This window comes from Oncorhynchus tshawytscha, unplaced genomic scaffold, assembly GCF_018296145.1.
Source record: "Oncorhynchus tshawytscha isolate Ot180627B unplaced genomic scaffold, Otsh_v2.0 Un_contig_2472_pilon_pilon, whole genome shotgun sequence".
Taxonomy (NCBI): domain Eukaryota; kingdom Metazoa; phylum Chordata; class Actinopteri; order Salmoniformes; family Salmonidae; genus Oncorhynchus; species Oncorhynchus tshawytscha.
Window position 1 is genome coordinate 9,066 of NW_024608526.1, and position 17,604 is coordinate 26,669.

A 17,604-nucleotide genomic window follows, 5' to 3' on the forward strand; every position below is an offset into this window, starting at 1 on the left:
TATCACATAGAGATACATCACCCCTCTGTCCTCTATCTGTCCTTTATCCCATAGAGATACATCACCCCTCTGTCCCCTTTCTGTCCTCTATCTGTCCTCTATCCCATAGAGATACATCACCCCTCTGTCCTCTATCTGTCCTCTATCCCATAGAGATACATCACCCCTCTGTCCTCTATCTGTCCTCTATCCCATAGAGATACATCACCCCTCTGTCCCCTTTCTGTCCTCTATCTGTCCTCTATCCCATAGAGATACATCACCCCTCTGTCCTCTATCTGTCCTCTATCCCATACAGATACATCACCCCTCAGTTCTCTATCCCATAGAGATACATCACCCTTCTGTCCCCTATCTTTCCTCTATCCCATAGAGATACATCACCCCTCTGTCCTCTATCTGTCCTCTATCCCATAGAGATACATCACCCCTCTGTCCTCTATCTGTCCCCTATCCCATAGAGATACATCACCCTTCTGTCCTCTATCTGTCCTCTATCCCATAGAGATACATCACCCCTCTGTCCTCTATCTGTCCTCTATCTGTCCTCTATCCCATAGAGATACATCACCCCTCTGTCCTCTATCTGTCCTCTATCCCATAGAGATACATCACCCCTCTGTCCCCTCTCTGTCCTCTATCCCATATTGATACATCACCCCTCTGTCCTCTATCTGTCCTCTATCCAATAGAGATACATCACCCCTCTGTCCTCTATCTGTCCTCTATCCCATAGAGATATATCACCCTTCTGTCCTCTATCTGTCCTCTATCCCTTACAGATACATCACCCTTCTGTCCTCTATATGTCCTCTGTCCCATAGAGGTACATCACCCTCTGTCCTCTATCTGTCCTCTATCCCATAGAGATACATCACCCCTCTGTCCTCTCTGTCCTCTATCTGTCCTCTATCCCATAGAGATACATGATACATCATATTGATACATCACCCTCTGTCCTCTATCTGTCCTCTATCCCATAGAGATACATCACCCTCTGTCCTCTATATGTCCTCTATCCCATAGAGATACATCACCCCTCTGTCCTCTATCTGTCCTCTATCCCACATTGATACATCACCCCTCTGTCCTCTATCCCATAGAGATACATCACCCCTCTGTCCCCTCTCTGTCCTCTATCCCATATTGATACATCACCCCTCTGTCCTCTATCTGTCCTCTATCCCATAGAGATACATCACCCCTCTGTCCCTCTCTGTCCTCTATCCCATATTGATACATCACCCTTCTGTCCTCTATCCCATATTGATATATCACCCCTCTGTCCTCTATCCCATAGAGATACATTACCCCTCTGTCCTCTATCCAATACAGATACATCACCCCTCTGTCCTCTATCCCATAGAGATAAATCACCCCTCTGTCCTCTATCTTTCCTCTATCCCATAGAGATACATCACCCCTCTGTCCTCTATCTGTCCTCTATCCCATAGAGATACATCACCCCTCTGTCCTCTATCTGTCCTCTATCTGTCCTCTATCCCATAGAGATACATCACCCCTCTGTCCTCTATCTGTCCTCTATCCCATAGAGATACATCACCCCTCTGTCCCCTCTCTGTCCTCTATCCCATATTGATACATCACCCCTCTGTCCTCTATCTGTCCTCTATCCCATAGAGATACATCACCCCTCTGTCCTCTATCTGTCCTCTATCCCATACAGATACATCACCCCTCTGTCCTCTATATGTCCTCTATCCCATAGAGATACATCACCCCTCTGTCCTCTATCTGTCCTCTATCCCACATTGATACATCACCCCTCTGTCCTCTATCCCATAGAGATACATCACCCCTCTGTCCCCTCTCTGTCCTCTATCCCATATTGATACATCACCCCTCTGTCCTCTATCTGTCCTCTATCCCATAGAGATACATCACCCCTCTGTCCCCTCTCTGTCCTCTATCCCATATTGATACATCACCCTTCTGTCCTCTATCCCATATTGATATATCACCCCTCTGTCCTCTATCCCATAGAGATACATTACCCCTCTGTCCTCTATCCAATACAGATACATCACCCCTCTGTCCTCTATCCCATAGAGATAAATCACCCCTCTGTCCTCTATCTTTCCTCTATCCCATAGAGATACATCACCCCTCTGTCCTCTATCTGTCCTCTATCCCATAGAGATACATCACCCCTCTGTCCCCTTTCTGTCCTCTATCTGTCCTCTATCCCATAGAGATACATCACCCCTCTGTCCCCTCTCTGTCCTCTATCCCATATTGATACATCACCCTTCTGTCCTCTATCTGTCCTCAATCCCATAGAGATTCATCACCCCTCTGTCCTCTATCTGTCCTCTATCCCATAGAGATACATCACCCCTCTGTCCCCTCTCTGTCCTCTATCCCATATTGATACATCACCCTTCTGTCCTCTATCCCATATTGATACATCACCCCTCTGTCCTCTATCTGTCCTCTATCCCATAGAGATATATCACCCCTCTGTCCTCTGTCCCATAGAGATACATTGCCCCTCTGTCCTCTATCCCATACAGATACATCACCCTCTGTCCTCTATCTGTCCTCTATCCCATAGAGATATATCACCCTTCTGTCCTCTGTCCCATAGAGATACATTGCCCCTCTGTCCTCTATCCCATACAGATACATCACCCCTCTGTCCTCTATCTGTCCTCTATCCCATAGAGATATATCACCCCTCTGTCCTCTATCCCATAGAGATACATTACCCCTCTGTCCTCTATCCAATACAGATACATCACCCCTCTGTCCTCTATCCCATAGAGATATATCACCCCTCTGTCCTCTATCTTTCCACTATCCCATAGAGATACATCACCCCTCTGTCCACTATCTGTCCTCTATCCCATAGAGATATATCACCCCTCTGTCCCCTTTCTGTCCTCTATCTGTCCTCTATCCCATAGAGATACATCACCCCTCTGTCCCCTCTCTGTCCTCTATCCCATATTGATACATCACCCTTCTGTCCTCTATCTGTCCTCTATCCCATAGAGATACATCACCCCTCTGTCCTCTATCTGTCCTCTATCCCATAGAGATACATCACCCCTCTGTCCCCTCTCTGTCCTCTATCCCATATTGATACATCACCCTTCTGTCCTCTATCCCATATTGATACATCACCCCTCTGTCCTCTATCTGTCCTCTATCCCATAGAGATATATCACCCCTCTGTCCTCTGTCCCATAGAGATACATTGCCCCTCTGTCCTCTATCCCATACAGATACATCACCCCTCTGTCCTCTATCTGTCCTCTATCCCATAGAGATATATCACCCTTCTGTCCTCTGTCCCATAGAGATACATTGCCCCTCTGTCCTCTATCCCATACAGATACATCACCCCTCTGTCCTCTATCTGTCCTCTATCCCATAGAGATATATCACCCCTCTGTCCTCTGTCCCATAGAGATACATTGCCCCTCTGTCCTCTATCCCATACAGATACATCACCCCTCTGTCCTCTATCTGTCTCCTATCCCATAGAGATACATCACCCCTCTGTCCTCTATCTGTCCTCTATCCCATATTGATACATCACCCTTCTGTCCTCTATCTGTCCTCTATCCCATACAGATACATCACCCCTCTGTCCCCTATCCCATAAAGATACATCACCCCTCTGTCCTCTATCTGTCCTCTGTCCCATAAAAATTCATATTGGTGTGTCGTAATGTAATTCTGTCCCCTTTTGTCCCCTAGGTGAGATACATTTATATCACAGCCTTGTGTTTAATTATATTCCCTGTTTTACTATAGGTGAAGAACCCTGTCCTGTAGGTGAGGCTATGGTCTTAGTGGAGAAGGCCAAGAAGAAGCCCAAACGTGTTCTGTCCGGTGGAGTGGTGGAGGCCCCTAAGGCCCAGACATACTACCGTATAGAGTACAACATGCTGCCTGGTGACCAGGACCCTGTTAAAGTAGATCTGGTGATGTTCGGCCTTGCTGCTAAGATCTACATGGAGAATGAGACCAAGGTAATGCCATCAGTGTGTTAGCCTGCTGAATTGAGACAAGTCTTTATTATGAACTCTGGGAAGGCCTTATCACAGTGCTATGCACTTGAGTAGTTCAGTATGTGTGTGTGTGTGTGTATGTGTATTTTACATGCATAGATTTTGTACTAGTGTAACAGAGGAAGCCATGCCAGCTGAGCTGAGTTGGTTTAGATTGACAGTTAATGGTTAATACCTGTCTATCAAATCAAATCAAAGTTTATTTGTCACGCGCGCCGAATACAGTGAAATGCTTACAGGCTCTAACCAATGGTGCGAAAAAAGTTGTGTGTGTGTGTGTGTGTGTGTGTGTGTGTGTGTGTGTGTGTGTGTGTGTGTGTGTGTGTGTGTGTGTGTGTGTGTGTAGGTAAGTAAAGAAATAAAACAGGAAAAAGACATTTGAAAATAAGAGTAGCAAGGCTATATACAGACACCGGTTAGTCAGGCTTATTGAGGTAGTATGTACATGTAGATATGGTTAAAGTGACTATGCATATATGATGAACAGAGAGTAGCAGTAGTGTAAAACAGGGGTTAGAGGGGGTGGTGGGACACAATGCAGATAGCCCGGTTAGCCAATGTGGTTGGTCAGCCCAATTGAGGTAGTATGTACATGTAGATATGGTTAAAGTGTCTATACATATATGATAAACAGAGAGTAGCAGCAGCGTAAAACAGGGGGGGGCACACAATGCAAATAGTCCAGGTAACCATCTGGTTACCTGTTCAGGAGTCTTATGGCTTGGGGGTAAAAACTGTTGAGAAGCCTTTTTGTCCTAGACTTGGCACTCCGGTACCACTTGCCATGTTGTAGTAGAGAGAACAGTCTATGACTGGGGTGGCTGGGGTCTTTTACAATTTTTACGTCCTTCCTCTGACACTGCCTGGTGTAGAGGTCCTGGATGGCAGGAAGGTTGGCCCCAGTGATGTACTGGGCCGTACGCACTACTCTCTGTAGTGCCTTGCGGTCAGAAGCCGAGCAATTGCTGTACCAGGCAGTGATGCAACCAGTCAGGATGCTCTCGATGTTGCAGCTGTAGAACCTTTTGAGGAGCTCAGGACCCATGCCAAATCTTTTCAGTTTCCTGAGGGGGAATAGGCTTTGTCATGCCCTCTATACGTGCCCTCTACATCTACACCTGTCAGTCTGGGGTAATACCGGTCTATAAATAACTGTCAGTCTGGGTTAATACCGGTCTATCTACACCTGTCAGTCTGGATTAATACCTGTCTATCTATACCTGTCAGTCTGGATTAATACCTGTCTATCTATACCTGTCAGTCTGGATTAATACCTGTCTATCTATGCCTGTCAGTCTGGGTTAATTCCTGTCAGTCTGGATTAATACCTGTCTATCTATACCTGTCAGTCTGGGTTAATTCCTGTCAGTCTGGGTTAATTCCTGTCAGTCTGGATTAATACCTGTCTATCTATACCTGTCAGTCTGGGTTAATTCCTGTCAATCTGGATTAATACCCGTCTATCTATACCTGTCAGTCTTGGTTAATACCTGTCAGTCTGGGGTAATACCTGTCAGTCTGGGATAATACCTGTCAGTCTGTGTTAATACCTGTCTATCTATACCTGTCAGTCTGGGTTAATACCTGTCTATCTATACCTGTCAGTCTGGATTAATACCTATCAGTCTGGGTTAATACCTGTCTATCTATACCTGTCAGTCTGGATTAATACCTGTCTATCTATACCTGTCAGTCTGGATTAATACCTGTCTATCTATACCTGTCAGTCTGGATTAATACCTGTCTATCTACACCTGTCAGTCTGGATTAATACCTGTCAGTCTGGGGTAATACCTGTCTATCTATACCTGTCTGTTTGGTTTAATACCTGTCAGTCTTGGTTCATACCTGTCAGTCTGGGTTAATACCTGTCTTTCTGGGTTTCTGTCTGTCTGTCTGTGTTAAGGTGCTTTGTGTTGCTACTTCCTCCACTCTGACAGACAGACAGACAGACAGGTATTGTCAAAGACAGGTATTAACCCAGACAGACAGACAGACAGTTATTACCCCAGACAGACAGTTATAGACAGACAGACATGTATGAACACAGAAAGACCGGTATAGACAGACAGACGGATATTAAGCCAGACAGACCAGTATAGACAGACGGGTTTTAAGCCAGACAGACAGACAGACAGACAGACAGCTAAAATCTACATGTAGAATGAGAGGAAGTTAGTGTGTGTGTGAGAGAGGCCAAGATAATGCCGTGATTGTGTTAGCCTGCTGAGCTAAAGCAAAGTTAGACGGACGGACGTACAGACCAAGGTAATGCCATGATTCTATTAGCCATGACCGGTACCCTCTATATATAGCCTCGCTATTGTTATTTTACTGCTTCTGTCTAATTATTTGTTACTTGTTATTTTTAGTTTAACACTCATTTTTTCTTAAAACGTCTTAAAGCATTGTTGGTTAAGGGCTTGTAAGTAAGCATTTCACTGTAAGGTCTAAACCTATTGTATTCAGCGCATGTGATTTGATTTTCTGAGTAAAGCCAAGGCAGACAAACAAACAGACCAAGGTAATGCCATGATTGTGTTAGCCTTCTGAGCTAAAGCTAAAGGAGACAGACAGAAAGACAGGCATGGCATGGCATGGGCATGTAATCCCACTCAATCTCAACACAATGACACACCCTCCTTTTCTCTCGTTGAATATAATGGTACTCAATGTAGAGTCCTCAAACTGACCAGGTACATTATGTCCAACAGGTGTATAACGGACCATGTGGTGTGTGTATGTATCTCCCCAGGTGTTGAAGCCGTGGCTTGAAGGGGACCAGGTGTGGTTAGGCTGGTCTCAGTCTGTAAAGGTTAGAGTCACCAGAGAGCTGCTCATTAAACTGGTGTCTCATAAAATCACCTTCAAAATCTGGGACACCAAGGACAAGGTCTCTGCTAAAGCCAGGTATTGTACCACTCACACAGATTACAGACTAAGGAATTGTAGCACATATTACAGACAAGACCAGATATTGTACCACTCACACAGACTAAGGCCAGGTATTGTACCACATATTACAGACAAGGCCAGGCATTGTACCACTCACACAGATTACAGACTAAAGCCAGGTATTGTACCACTCACACAGATTACAGACTAAGGCCAGGTATTGTACCACATATTACAGACAAGGCCAGGCATTGCACCACAGATTATAGACCAATGCCAGGTATTGTAACACAGATTACAGACTAAGGTCAGGTATTGTAACACAGATTACAGACTAAGGCCAGGTATTGTAACACAGATTATAGACTAAAGCCAGGTATTGTACCACAGAATATAGACTAAGGCCATAAAATTGTACCACAGATTATAGACTAAGGCCAGGTATTGTACCACAGATTATAGACTAAGGCCAGGTATTGTACAACAGATTATGGACTAAAGCCAGTTATTGTACCACAGATTATAGACTAAGGCCAGGTATTGTAACACAGATTACAGACTAAGGCCAGGTATTGTACCACAGATTATAGACTAAGGCCAGGTATTTTACCATAGATTATAGACTAAAGCCAGGCATTGTACCACAGATTATAGACTAAGGCCAGGTATTGTACCACAGATTATGGACAAAAGCCAGGCATTTTACCACAGATTAGAGACTAAAACCAGGTATTGTACCACAGATTATAGACTAAGGCCAGGTATTGTACCACAGATTATGGACAAAAGCCAGGCATTTTACCACAGATTAGAGACTAAAACCAGGTATTGTACCACAGATTATAGACTAAGGCCAGGTATTGTACCACAGATTATAGACTAAAGCCAGGTATTGTACAACAGATTATAGACTAAGGCCAGGTATTGTACCACAGATTATAGACTAAGGCCAAGTATTGTACCATATATTATGGACTAAAGCCAGGTATTGTACCACAGATTATAGACTAAAGCCAGGTATTGTACCACAGATTATAGACTAAAGCCAGGTATTGTACCACAGATTATAGGCTAAAGCCAGGTAGTGTACCACAGATTATGGACTAAAGCCAGGTATTGTACCACAGATTATGGACTAAAGCCAGGTATTTTACCACAGATTGTGGACTAAAGGCTCAATTGAATCTAGAGTACTGAAGAACTGCATTACAGCGCGTTAGAAATGTTAAATCAACGTTCCTGGTTCATTGGTAAATGCTGCATATCTCGGCTCAATCTGATATTAACTTTAGATTTCAGTAGTGATATAATGCTGAACCTCAGCGATACGGATTGAACTGAGCCCCAACAATGAATAAGTATGTAAACCTGTTGTTCAATGTAAGTGTGGATCAAAGTGTCTGCTTGCTTATTTATTGATCCAGATATGACCGACCCAAAACCTTCCGGCTGCCACAGGCCAAACCAGGGGAAGACAATGATCTCGGTAAGAGCTGCGGTTTTAACCTGTTTTAACTTCTAATAACATCACTGGGAATAATTTTCATTTCCCAAACTCAGATAGTTGTGTGTTAGATTTGTTTTGGCCTACCCAGACTTTCAACAGTGTTTTAGTGTTCAGTTGTCAATATTATTTTATACTGATGTTGTGCTACATTAATATAAGTGTGCTGGAGAATGTGTTCATGTTAATAACTGTCTTGAGGTATCTATCTGATAACTAGCTGGAGAATCAGAATGTGTTCATGTTAATAACTGTCATGAGGTATCTATCTGATGTCTAGGAGTAAATCTAGACTGAGGCAGCCAGAAGTAATCAAATAAACAATCTCCATCTGTGACCTGAGATCTGGGCTGGGGCAGGGCACTGGGCTTAGCTAAGCATAGACATAATACAATCATAATACAATCTCCATCTGTGACCTGAGATCTGGGCTGGGGCAGGGCACTGGGCTTAGCTAAGCATAGTCATAATACAATCATAATACAATCTCCATCTGTGACCTGAGATCTGGGCTGGGGCAGGGCACTGGGCTTAGCTAAGCATAGACATAATACAATCATAATACAATCACCATCTGTGACCTGAGATCTGGGCTGGGGCAGGGCACTGGGCTTTTCTAAGCATAGACATAATACAATCATAATACAATCACCATCTGTGACCTGAGATCTGGGCTGGGGAAGGGCACTGGGCTTAGCTAAGCATAGACATAATACAATCATAATACAATCACCATCTGTGACCTGAGATCTGGGCTGGGGCAGGGCACTGGGCTTTTCTAAGCATAGACATAATAAGATTCCTAATTTCCAGTCGCTCTCCGCTTCCCTGTAAGTTTGTATTGGCGGGTTGCTTTAACCAGGACACTGCGGAGCAGGAGTGTGATATTGGTCTCAAAATCTACCTCAATTTAGGAATGGGAGATTGCCTTGTACTCCTAATTGACCCATTATTCAAAATACTACATAAAGAAGACTGAAATACCTCAAGTTTTTCATAAAACTGCCCTTTTCGTCCTCGTGCGAACTAGTAGAAGCAACAGCAGACAGCAGACATTTTGGCAGTTGCATTTAACAACTAAGGATAGTCAGCCAATCAGGTCCTTTGATGTTCAATGCGATGTGCCATTCCATAATGGCTGCTGTGCCTAAGCTATCTATCATGAGGACAGTTTACTTAAAAAACAGCAGTATTTCAATCTTCTCGGTGTAGCATTTTGGATAATGGGTGAATTAGGAGTACAACGCCATCTCCCATCACTGGATTGAGGTACGTTTTCAGACCCATATCTCACACCGGCTCCGCGGTGTCCTGATCAAAGCCTTACAGGGAAGCATACTTACAATGACCATAAGGTCAGAAACTTATCATGGCTAAGCACTGGAAAACTGGCCCTGCCTGGTCTCCTCCTAATGCAGTGTTTCCCACTCATCTCCTGTAGCACCCCAGACAATTCCACTTATTAGGTCCAGAACTAGCACACCTGTTTCAACTAATCAAGGGCTTGATGATTGGTTGACCAGTTTAATCAGGTCTGCTGGTATTGGGGAAGATAAGTGAAAGGTCTGTTGGTTGTAGAGGAGAGGTTTGGGAAACACTTTCTCTACTGCAGGCATTTTATTTTGATGATAGCTACACAGCTACATTTCTTCATAGCGATGTGCGTAGCTAGCTAGTACAGCCTCAAAACATGCAGGTGTCTTAGAATCCTAAAATAAGTTTTATTGAAATGTAAACAAACATTCTCACTGTGGCGATTCTTTAAACAAATGTTTAGGCCCTAGATTCAGTCAGTTACTGATGTGGTGATGAATCAAATCAAATTTGATTGCACACATACACATATTTAGCAGATGTTTTTATTTTAATTTTTTTTTTTTTATTTCACCTTTATTTAACCAGGTAGGCTAGTTGAGAACAAGTTCTCATTTGCAACTGCGACCTGGCCAAGATAAAGCATAGCAGTGTGAACAGACAACACAGAGTTACACATGGAGTAAACAATTAACAAGTCAATAACACAGTAGAAAAAAAAGGGGAGTCTATATACATTGTGTGCAAAAGGCATGAGGAGGTAGGCGAATAATTACAATTTTGCAGATTAATAACACTGGAGTGATAAATGATCAGATGGTCATGTACAGGTAGAGATATTGGTGTGCAAAAGAGCAGAAAAGTAAATAAATAAAAACAGTATGGGGATGAGGTAGGTAAAAATGGGTGGGCTATTTACCGATAGACTATGTACAGCTGCAGCGATCGGTTAACTGCTCAGACAGCAGATGTTTGAAGTTGGTGAGGGAGATAAAAGTCTCCAACTTCAGTGATTTTTGCAATTCGTTCCAGTCACAGGCAGCAGAGAACTGGAATGAAAGGTGGCCAAATGAGGTGTTTGGCTTTAGGGATGATCAGTGAGATACACCTGCTGGAGCGCGTGCTACGGATGGGTGTTGCCATCGTGACCAGTGAACTGAGATAAGGCGGAGCTTTACCTAGCATGGACTTGTAGATGACCTGGAGCCAGTGGGTCTGGCGACGAATATGTAGCGAGGGCCAGCCGACTAGAGCATACAAGTCGCAGTGGTGGGTGGTATAAGGTGCTTTAGTGACAAAACGGATGGCACTGTGATAAACTGCATCCAGTTTGCTGAGTAGAGTGTTGGAAGCAATTTTGTAGATGACATCGCCGAAGTCGAGGATCAGTAGGATAGTCAGTTTTACTAGGGTAAGTTTGGCGGCGTGAGTGAAGGATGCTTTGTTGCGGAATAGAAAGCCGATTCTTGATTTGATTTTCGATTGGAGATGTTTGATATGAGTCTGGAAGGAGAGTTTACAGTCTAGTCAGACACCTAGGTACTTATAGATGTCCACATATTCAAGGTCGGAACCATCCAGGGTGGTGATGCTGGTCAGGCGTGCGGGTGCAGGCAGCGAACGGTTGAAAAGCATGCATTTGGTTTTTACTAGCGTTTAAGAGCAGTTGGAGGCCACGGAAGGAGTGTTGTATGGCATTGAAGCTCGTTTGGAGGTTAGATAGCACAGTGTCCAAGGACGGGCCGGAAGTATATAGAATGGTGTCGTCTGCGTAGAGGTGGATCAGGGAATCGCCCGCAGCAAGAGCAACATCATTGATATATACAGAGAAAAGAGTCGGCCCGAGGATGGAACCCTGTGGCACCCCCATAGAGACTGCCAGAGGACCGGATGTTATTGCGGGTGCGGCAAAATGCTTGTGTTCCTAGCTCCAACAGTGAACTAGTATCTAACAGTACAAAGCTGGTGTAACTGAGTCAGGTTTGTAGGCCTCCTTGCTCACACACACTTATTCAGTTCTGCCCACAAATTGTCTATAGGATTGAGGTCAGGGCTTTGTGATGGCCACTCCAATACCTTGACTTTGTTGTCCTTAAGTCATTTTGACACAACTTTGGAAGTATGCTTGGGGTCATTGTCCATTTGGAAGACCCATTTGCGACCAAGCTTTACCTTCCTTACTGATGTCTTGAGATGTTGCTTCAATATATCCACATAATTTTCCTACCTCATGAAGCCATCTATTTTGTGAAGTGCACCAGTCTCTCCTGCAGCAAAGCACCCCCACAACATGATGCGGCCACCCCCATGCTTCATGGTTGGAATAGTGTTCTTTGGCTTGCAATCCTTCCCCTTTTTCCTCCAAACATAACAATGGTCATTATGTCCAAACTGTTCTATTTTGTTTCAGTAGACCAGAGGACATTTCTCCAAAAAGTAGGATCTTTGTCCCCATGTGCAGTTGCAAACCGTAGTCTGGCTTTTTTTGTGGCGGTTTTGAAGCAGTGGCTTCTTCCTTGCTGAGCGGCCTTTCAGGTTATGTCGATATAGGACTCGTTTTACTGTGGATATAGATACTTTTGTACCCGTTTCCTCCAGCATCTTCACAAGGTCCTTTGCTGCTGTTCTGGGATTTATTTGCACTTTTCGCACCAAAGTACGTTCATCTCTAGGAGACAGAACGCGTCTCCTTCCTGAGCAGTATGACGGCTGCGTGGTCCCATGGTGTTTATACTATTGTTTGTACAGATGAATGTGGTACCTTCAGGCATTTTGAAACTGCTCCCAAGGATGAACCAGACCATTTTTTTCTGAGGTCTTGGCTGATTTCTTTTGATTTTCTCATGATTTCAAGCAAGGAGGCACTGAGGTTGAAGGTAGGCCTTGAAATACATCCATAGGTACACCTCCAATTGACTCAAAATTATGTCAATTAGCCTTCTAAAGCCATTACATAATTTTCTCGAATTTTCCAAGCTGTTTAAATGCACAGTCAAGTGAGTGTATGTATACTTCTGACCCAATGGAATTGGGATATAGTGAGTTAAATAATCTGTCTGTAACAATTGTTGTAAAAATTACTTGTGCCTTAAATAAACTGTGTGAATTCATGCATTGCCTGAGGACATGTTTCCATTTATAGTGACCAACCTTGAATCTCTAAAACACTGTTCGTTTAGCCTAACACCCTTTGCTTGGGATCAGTAGAAAAACTGTAAAGTTAAAGTGTATTAACAAAGCACAGATTATTAACAAGCAATGACTCAAATGCATAAGCCTTAAGTAGCATGTTACATATGACCTAAGTGTGCAGTCAAATTGGAAAATACATAATACAGAAACATAAAAACATTAGGATTGAAATAAAAACAAACACAAAGCACAAAGTATATGTCCAAACCGACTTGCCAAAACTACAGTTTGTTAAACAGAAATGTGTGGAGTGATTGAAAAATGAGTTTTAATGACTCCAACCTAAGTGTATGTAAACTTCCGACTTCAACGGGACATATGAGATTAGTAAAGCAGTATGTAAACATTATTAAAGTGACTAGGGTTCCATTATTAAAGTGGCCAGTGATTCCATGTCTATGTATATAGGGCAGCAGCCTCTAAGGTACAGGGTTGAGTAGCCAGGTGATAGCCATCTAGGGATGGATATTTAACAGTCTGATAGCCTTGAGATAGAAGCTGTTTTCAGTCTCTCGGTCCCAGCTTTGATGCACCTGTACTGACTTCGCCTTCTAGATGATAGTGGGGTGAACCGGCAGTGGCTCAGGTGGTTGATGTTCTTGATGATCTCTTTGGCCTTCCTATGACATTGGGTGCTGTAGGTGTCCCGTAGGGCAGGCAGTGTGACTTCAGGGATGCGTTGTGCAAACTGTACCACCCTCTGTAGAGCCCTGCGATTGCGGGCGATGCAGTTTCCGTACTAGGTGGTTAAACAGCCCGACATGATGCTCTCAATTGTGCATCTGTAAAAGTTTGAGGGTCCTAGGGGCCCAACCAAATTTCTTCAGCCTCCTGAGGATGAAGATGGGCTCTTGTGCCTTCTTCTTCACCATACTGTCTGTGTGGGTGGACCATTTCAGATCATCAGTGATGTGTACGCCGAGGAACTTAAAGCTCTTCACCTTCTCCACTTCGGTCCTGTCGATGTGGATAGGGGCATGCTCCCTCTGCTGTTTACTGAAGTCCACGATCAGCTCCTTTGTTTTGTTGACTTTGAGAGAGAGGTTATTTTCCTGGCCCCACTCTTCCAGCGCCCTCACCTCCTCCCTGTAGGTTGTCTCGTCATTGTTGGTAATCATGCTTACTACTGTTATGTCGTCTGCAAACTTGATGATTGAGTTGGAGGCGTGCATGGCCACGCAGTCATGGGTGAACAGGAAGTACAGGAGAAGGCTGAGCACCCTTGTGGGGACTCTGTGTTGAGGATCAGCGAAGTGGAGGTGTTGTTTCCTACCTGCACCAACTGAGGGCGACCCGTCAGGAAGTCCAGGACCCAGAGGCACATGGTGGGGTTCAGACCCAGGGCCCAGAGCTTAATGATGAGCTTGGAGGGTACTATGGTATTGAAGGCTGAGCTATAGTCAATGAGCAGCATTCTGACATAGGTCCTCTTGTCCAGATGGGATAGGGCAGTGTGCATTGTGATGGCAATTGCATCGTCTGTGGATCTTTTGGGTCGGTAAGCAAATTGAAGTGGGTCTAGGGAGGCAGATAAGATGTGGTTGATATGATCCATAACTAGCCTCTCAAAGCACTTCATGATGACAGAATTGAGTGCTACGGGGCAATAGTCATTTAGTTCAGTTGCCTTTGCTTTCTTGGGTACAGGAACAATGGTGGACATCTTGAAACAAGTGCGGACAGTAGACTGGGATAGGGAGAGATTGAATATGTCTGTAAACAATCCAGCCAGATGGTCTGCACATGCTCTGAGGACGCGTCTAGGGATGCCACTTTAGCCTTGCGAGAGTTAACACGCTTAAATGTCTTACTCATATCCCATAGTCCTTTGGGATTGGGCTGCGTCGGTGGCGCTGTGTTATCTTCAAAGTGTGCAAAGGTGTTTAGCTTGTCTGGGAGCAAGACATAGGTGTCCGCGATGGGGCTGGTTTTCCCTTTAATCCGTGATTGTCTGTAGACCCTGCCACATACGTCTCGTGTCTGAGCCGTTGAATTGCGACTCTACTTTGTTTCTATACTGACGTTTTGCCTGTTTGACTGCCTTACGGAGGGAATAACTACACTGTTTGTAGTTGACCATATTCCCAGTCACCTAACCATGGTTAAATGAGGTGGTTTGCGTTTTCAGTTTTTTACGAATGCTGCCATCTATCCACGGTTTCTGGTTTGGGTAGGTTTTAATAGTCACCATGGGAACAACATCCCCTATACACTTCCTGATGAACTCAGTCACCGTGTCTGTGAAAGCGTCAATGTTATTCTCAGAAGCTACCCGGCACATATCCCAGTCCATGTGATCAAAACAATCTTGAAGCATGGATTCGGATTGGTTAGACCGGCGTTGAATATACCTTAGCACTGGTACTTCCTGCTTGAGTTTCTGCCTATAGGAAGGGAGGAGCAAAATGGAGTCGATATCTGAATTGCCGAATGGAGAGCGAGGGAGGGCATTGTAGGCATCTCGAAGAGACGAGTAGCAGTGATCTAGTGTTTTTCCTCTACAGTTAATGTGTTGATAGAACTTCAGTAGCATTTTTCTTAAATTTGCTTTGTTAAAATCGCCTGCTACAATAAATGTGACCTAAGGATATGTGGTTTCCAGTTTGCATGAAGTCCAGTGTAGTTATTTGAGGGCCGTCATGGTATCGGCTTGAGAGGGAATATACATGGCTGTGCCTATAACCGAAAAGAATTATCTCGGGAGGTAATACGGTCTGCATTTGATTGTGAGGTATTCTAGGTTGAGGAAACAAAAGGACTTGAGATTCTGTATTTTCTCACAAATCACACCATGAGTAGTTAATAATGAAGCATACAGGCAGGGCCTTTCTTCTTCACGGAGAATTCTTTATTCCTGTCTGCGCGATGAACTGAGAACTCAGCTGGCTGTATGGATGGGGACAGTATATTCCGAGAGAGCCATGAATATGTTACAGTCCCTGGTGTCTTTCTGGAAGGAGATCCTTGCCCTGAGCTTGTCTACTTCATTGTCCAGAGACTGAACATTAGCGAGTAATATACTCGAAAGCTTTGGATGGTGTACACGCCTCAGACTAGAGGTCCATTCTGAATATCTCTTCTCCACTGGCAACGCTTTGGAGCAGCCTCTGGGATAAGTACAATTGTCCTGGGGGATACAAACAAAGGATCCAATTCTGGAAAGTCGTGTTCCTGTTCGTAATTCTGGTGAGTTACCGCCGCTCTGATATCCAAAAGTTATTTCCGGCTGTGTGTAATAACCCAAAAAACTTTCTGGGCTAATAATGTAAGAAATAACACACACAAAAATGAATACTGCAAAGTTGCTTAAGAGCTAGAAGCAGAGCTGCCATGTTTTGTCGGCGGCACCTTATACTGATGGTTTGATGGTTTGTACGGTTTCTATGGATAGAAGTGACTTTAACAATCAGCATGGATCTCAAACCATGCTACAATATTAAAGCAGATTGTCAGCCAGGTTTCTTCTAGCTCCCTCTCTTCCCACTTCCCACCAGTGGACTTTGTCTCATCAACAGAAGTTCTATAAACAGATGCTTCAGATTGTTACATCCTGTGAGAGATCTGGCTCCTTCTTTTATCAGTGGTGTAACTGAATTGGAGGTGTCAAATCAGTGAGCGGCTGCTCATGTGCTCGTTGGGCAGGTTCATTTTGCATGGCCTATTGTCCTGGGTGGGCGTGGAGTTTGCACATATTAGACCATTCCATTGGTTCTTAACATTTCCACCCATCCGGGGCACTAGGCCATGCAAAACAAATTGGCCCATTGTCACGAAGCTGCCCACACCCTTCCCAATCGCGCTAGAAGTTCACAATGAGAAAGTGTGTTTTACGGAAGACATGACACTCAAATTTAAGATCATTAAAATAAATAATGAGGATTTCTGTCAGTCTAAACGAGGTTTAGATTACACCACATATTCCAGTGTTTGAATTTGTAAACACAGCTGCATGGTATTTCCACTAATGTGACTCCATGCAGCCAATGGCAATGCTTGCGGTGGGTATAACACCGGGAGCCTCTTGTGGATTTGACAGCTTCCACCTCAGACACAATCAAAACAACAGCTATACGGGAGAAGGATAGCAAAAATCTGGTAGAATGGCTGAGGTAGACTGCACGTTGGGACAATATAACAATCTGAATTTTAGCAAATAGTCGATTTCAGATGATGATTGCTTTCAGGTGGGATAAAGAGCATGGTGTACAAGTTGAGAACAATGTTTGAGAAGAAGAATCCCAGGACCAGATCGTCCAATAAGAGAGGAGATACCTTGTCCACGGACTTCAAGAGGTTCTCTGAGCTCAACTGTGTTACAGGTACAGGACTTTCATCAGTATCCATAACGTGAACCGAGGGTATACCTACAGTGTAACATGATGTTAACATTACCTACCAGTTGAGCCATAGCCTACAGTGTAACATGATGTTAACATTACCTACCAGTTGAGCCATAGCCTACATGTAACATGATGTTAACATTACCTACCAGTTGAGCCATAGCCTACAGTGTAACATGATGTTAACATTACCTACCAGTTGAGCCATAGTCTACAGTGTAACACGATGTTAACATTACCTACCAGTTGAGCCATAGCCTACAGTGTAACATGATGTTAACATTACCTACCAGTTGAGCCATAGTCTACAGTGTAACAT

The 17,604-nt window shown here is 44.0% G+C and overlaps 1 protein-coding gene across 1 annotated transcript; it reads left to right on the forward strand.

Moving 5' to 3' along the window:
• The first annotated feature begins 3,780 nt into the window (after positions 1-3,780).
• Positions 3,781-17,296, forward strand: LOC121843592 (uncharacterized protein CFAP92-like). The gene is made up of 4 exons (XM_042313321.1): positions 3,781-4,001; positions 6,796-6,950; positions 8,360-8,421; positions 17,130-17,296. Exons 1-4 carry the CDS (start codon positions 3,813-3,815, stop codon positions 17,294-17,296), a joined length of 573 nt encoding a protein of 190 aa, XP_042169255.1. The 5' UTR covers positions 3,781-3,812.
• The last annotated feature ends 308 nt before the right edge of the window (positions 17,297-17,604 follow it).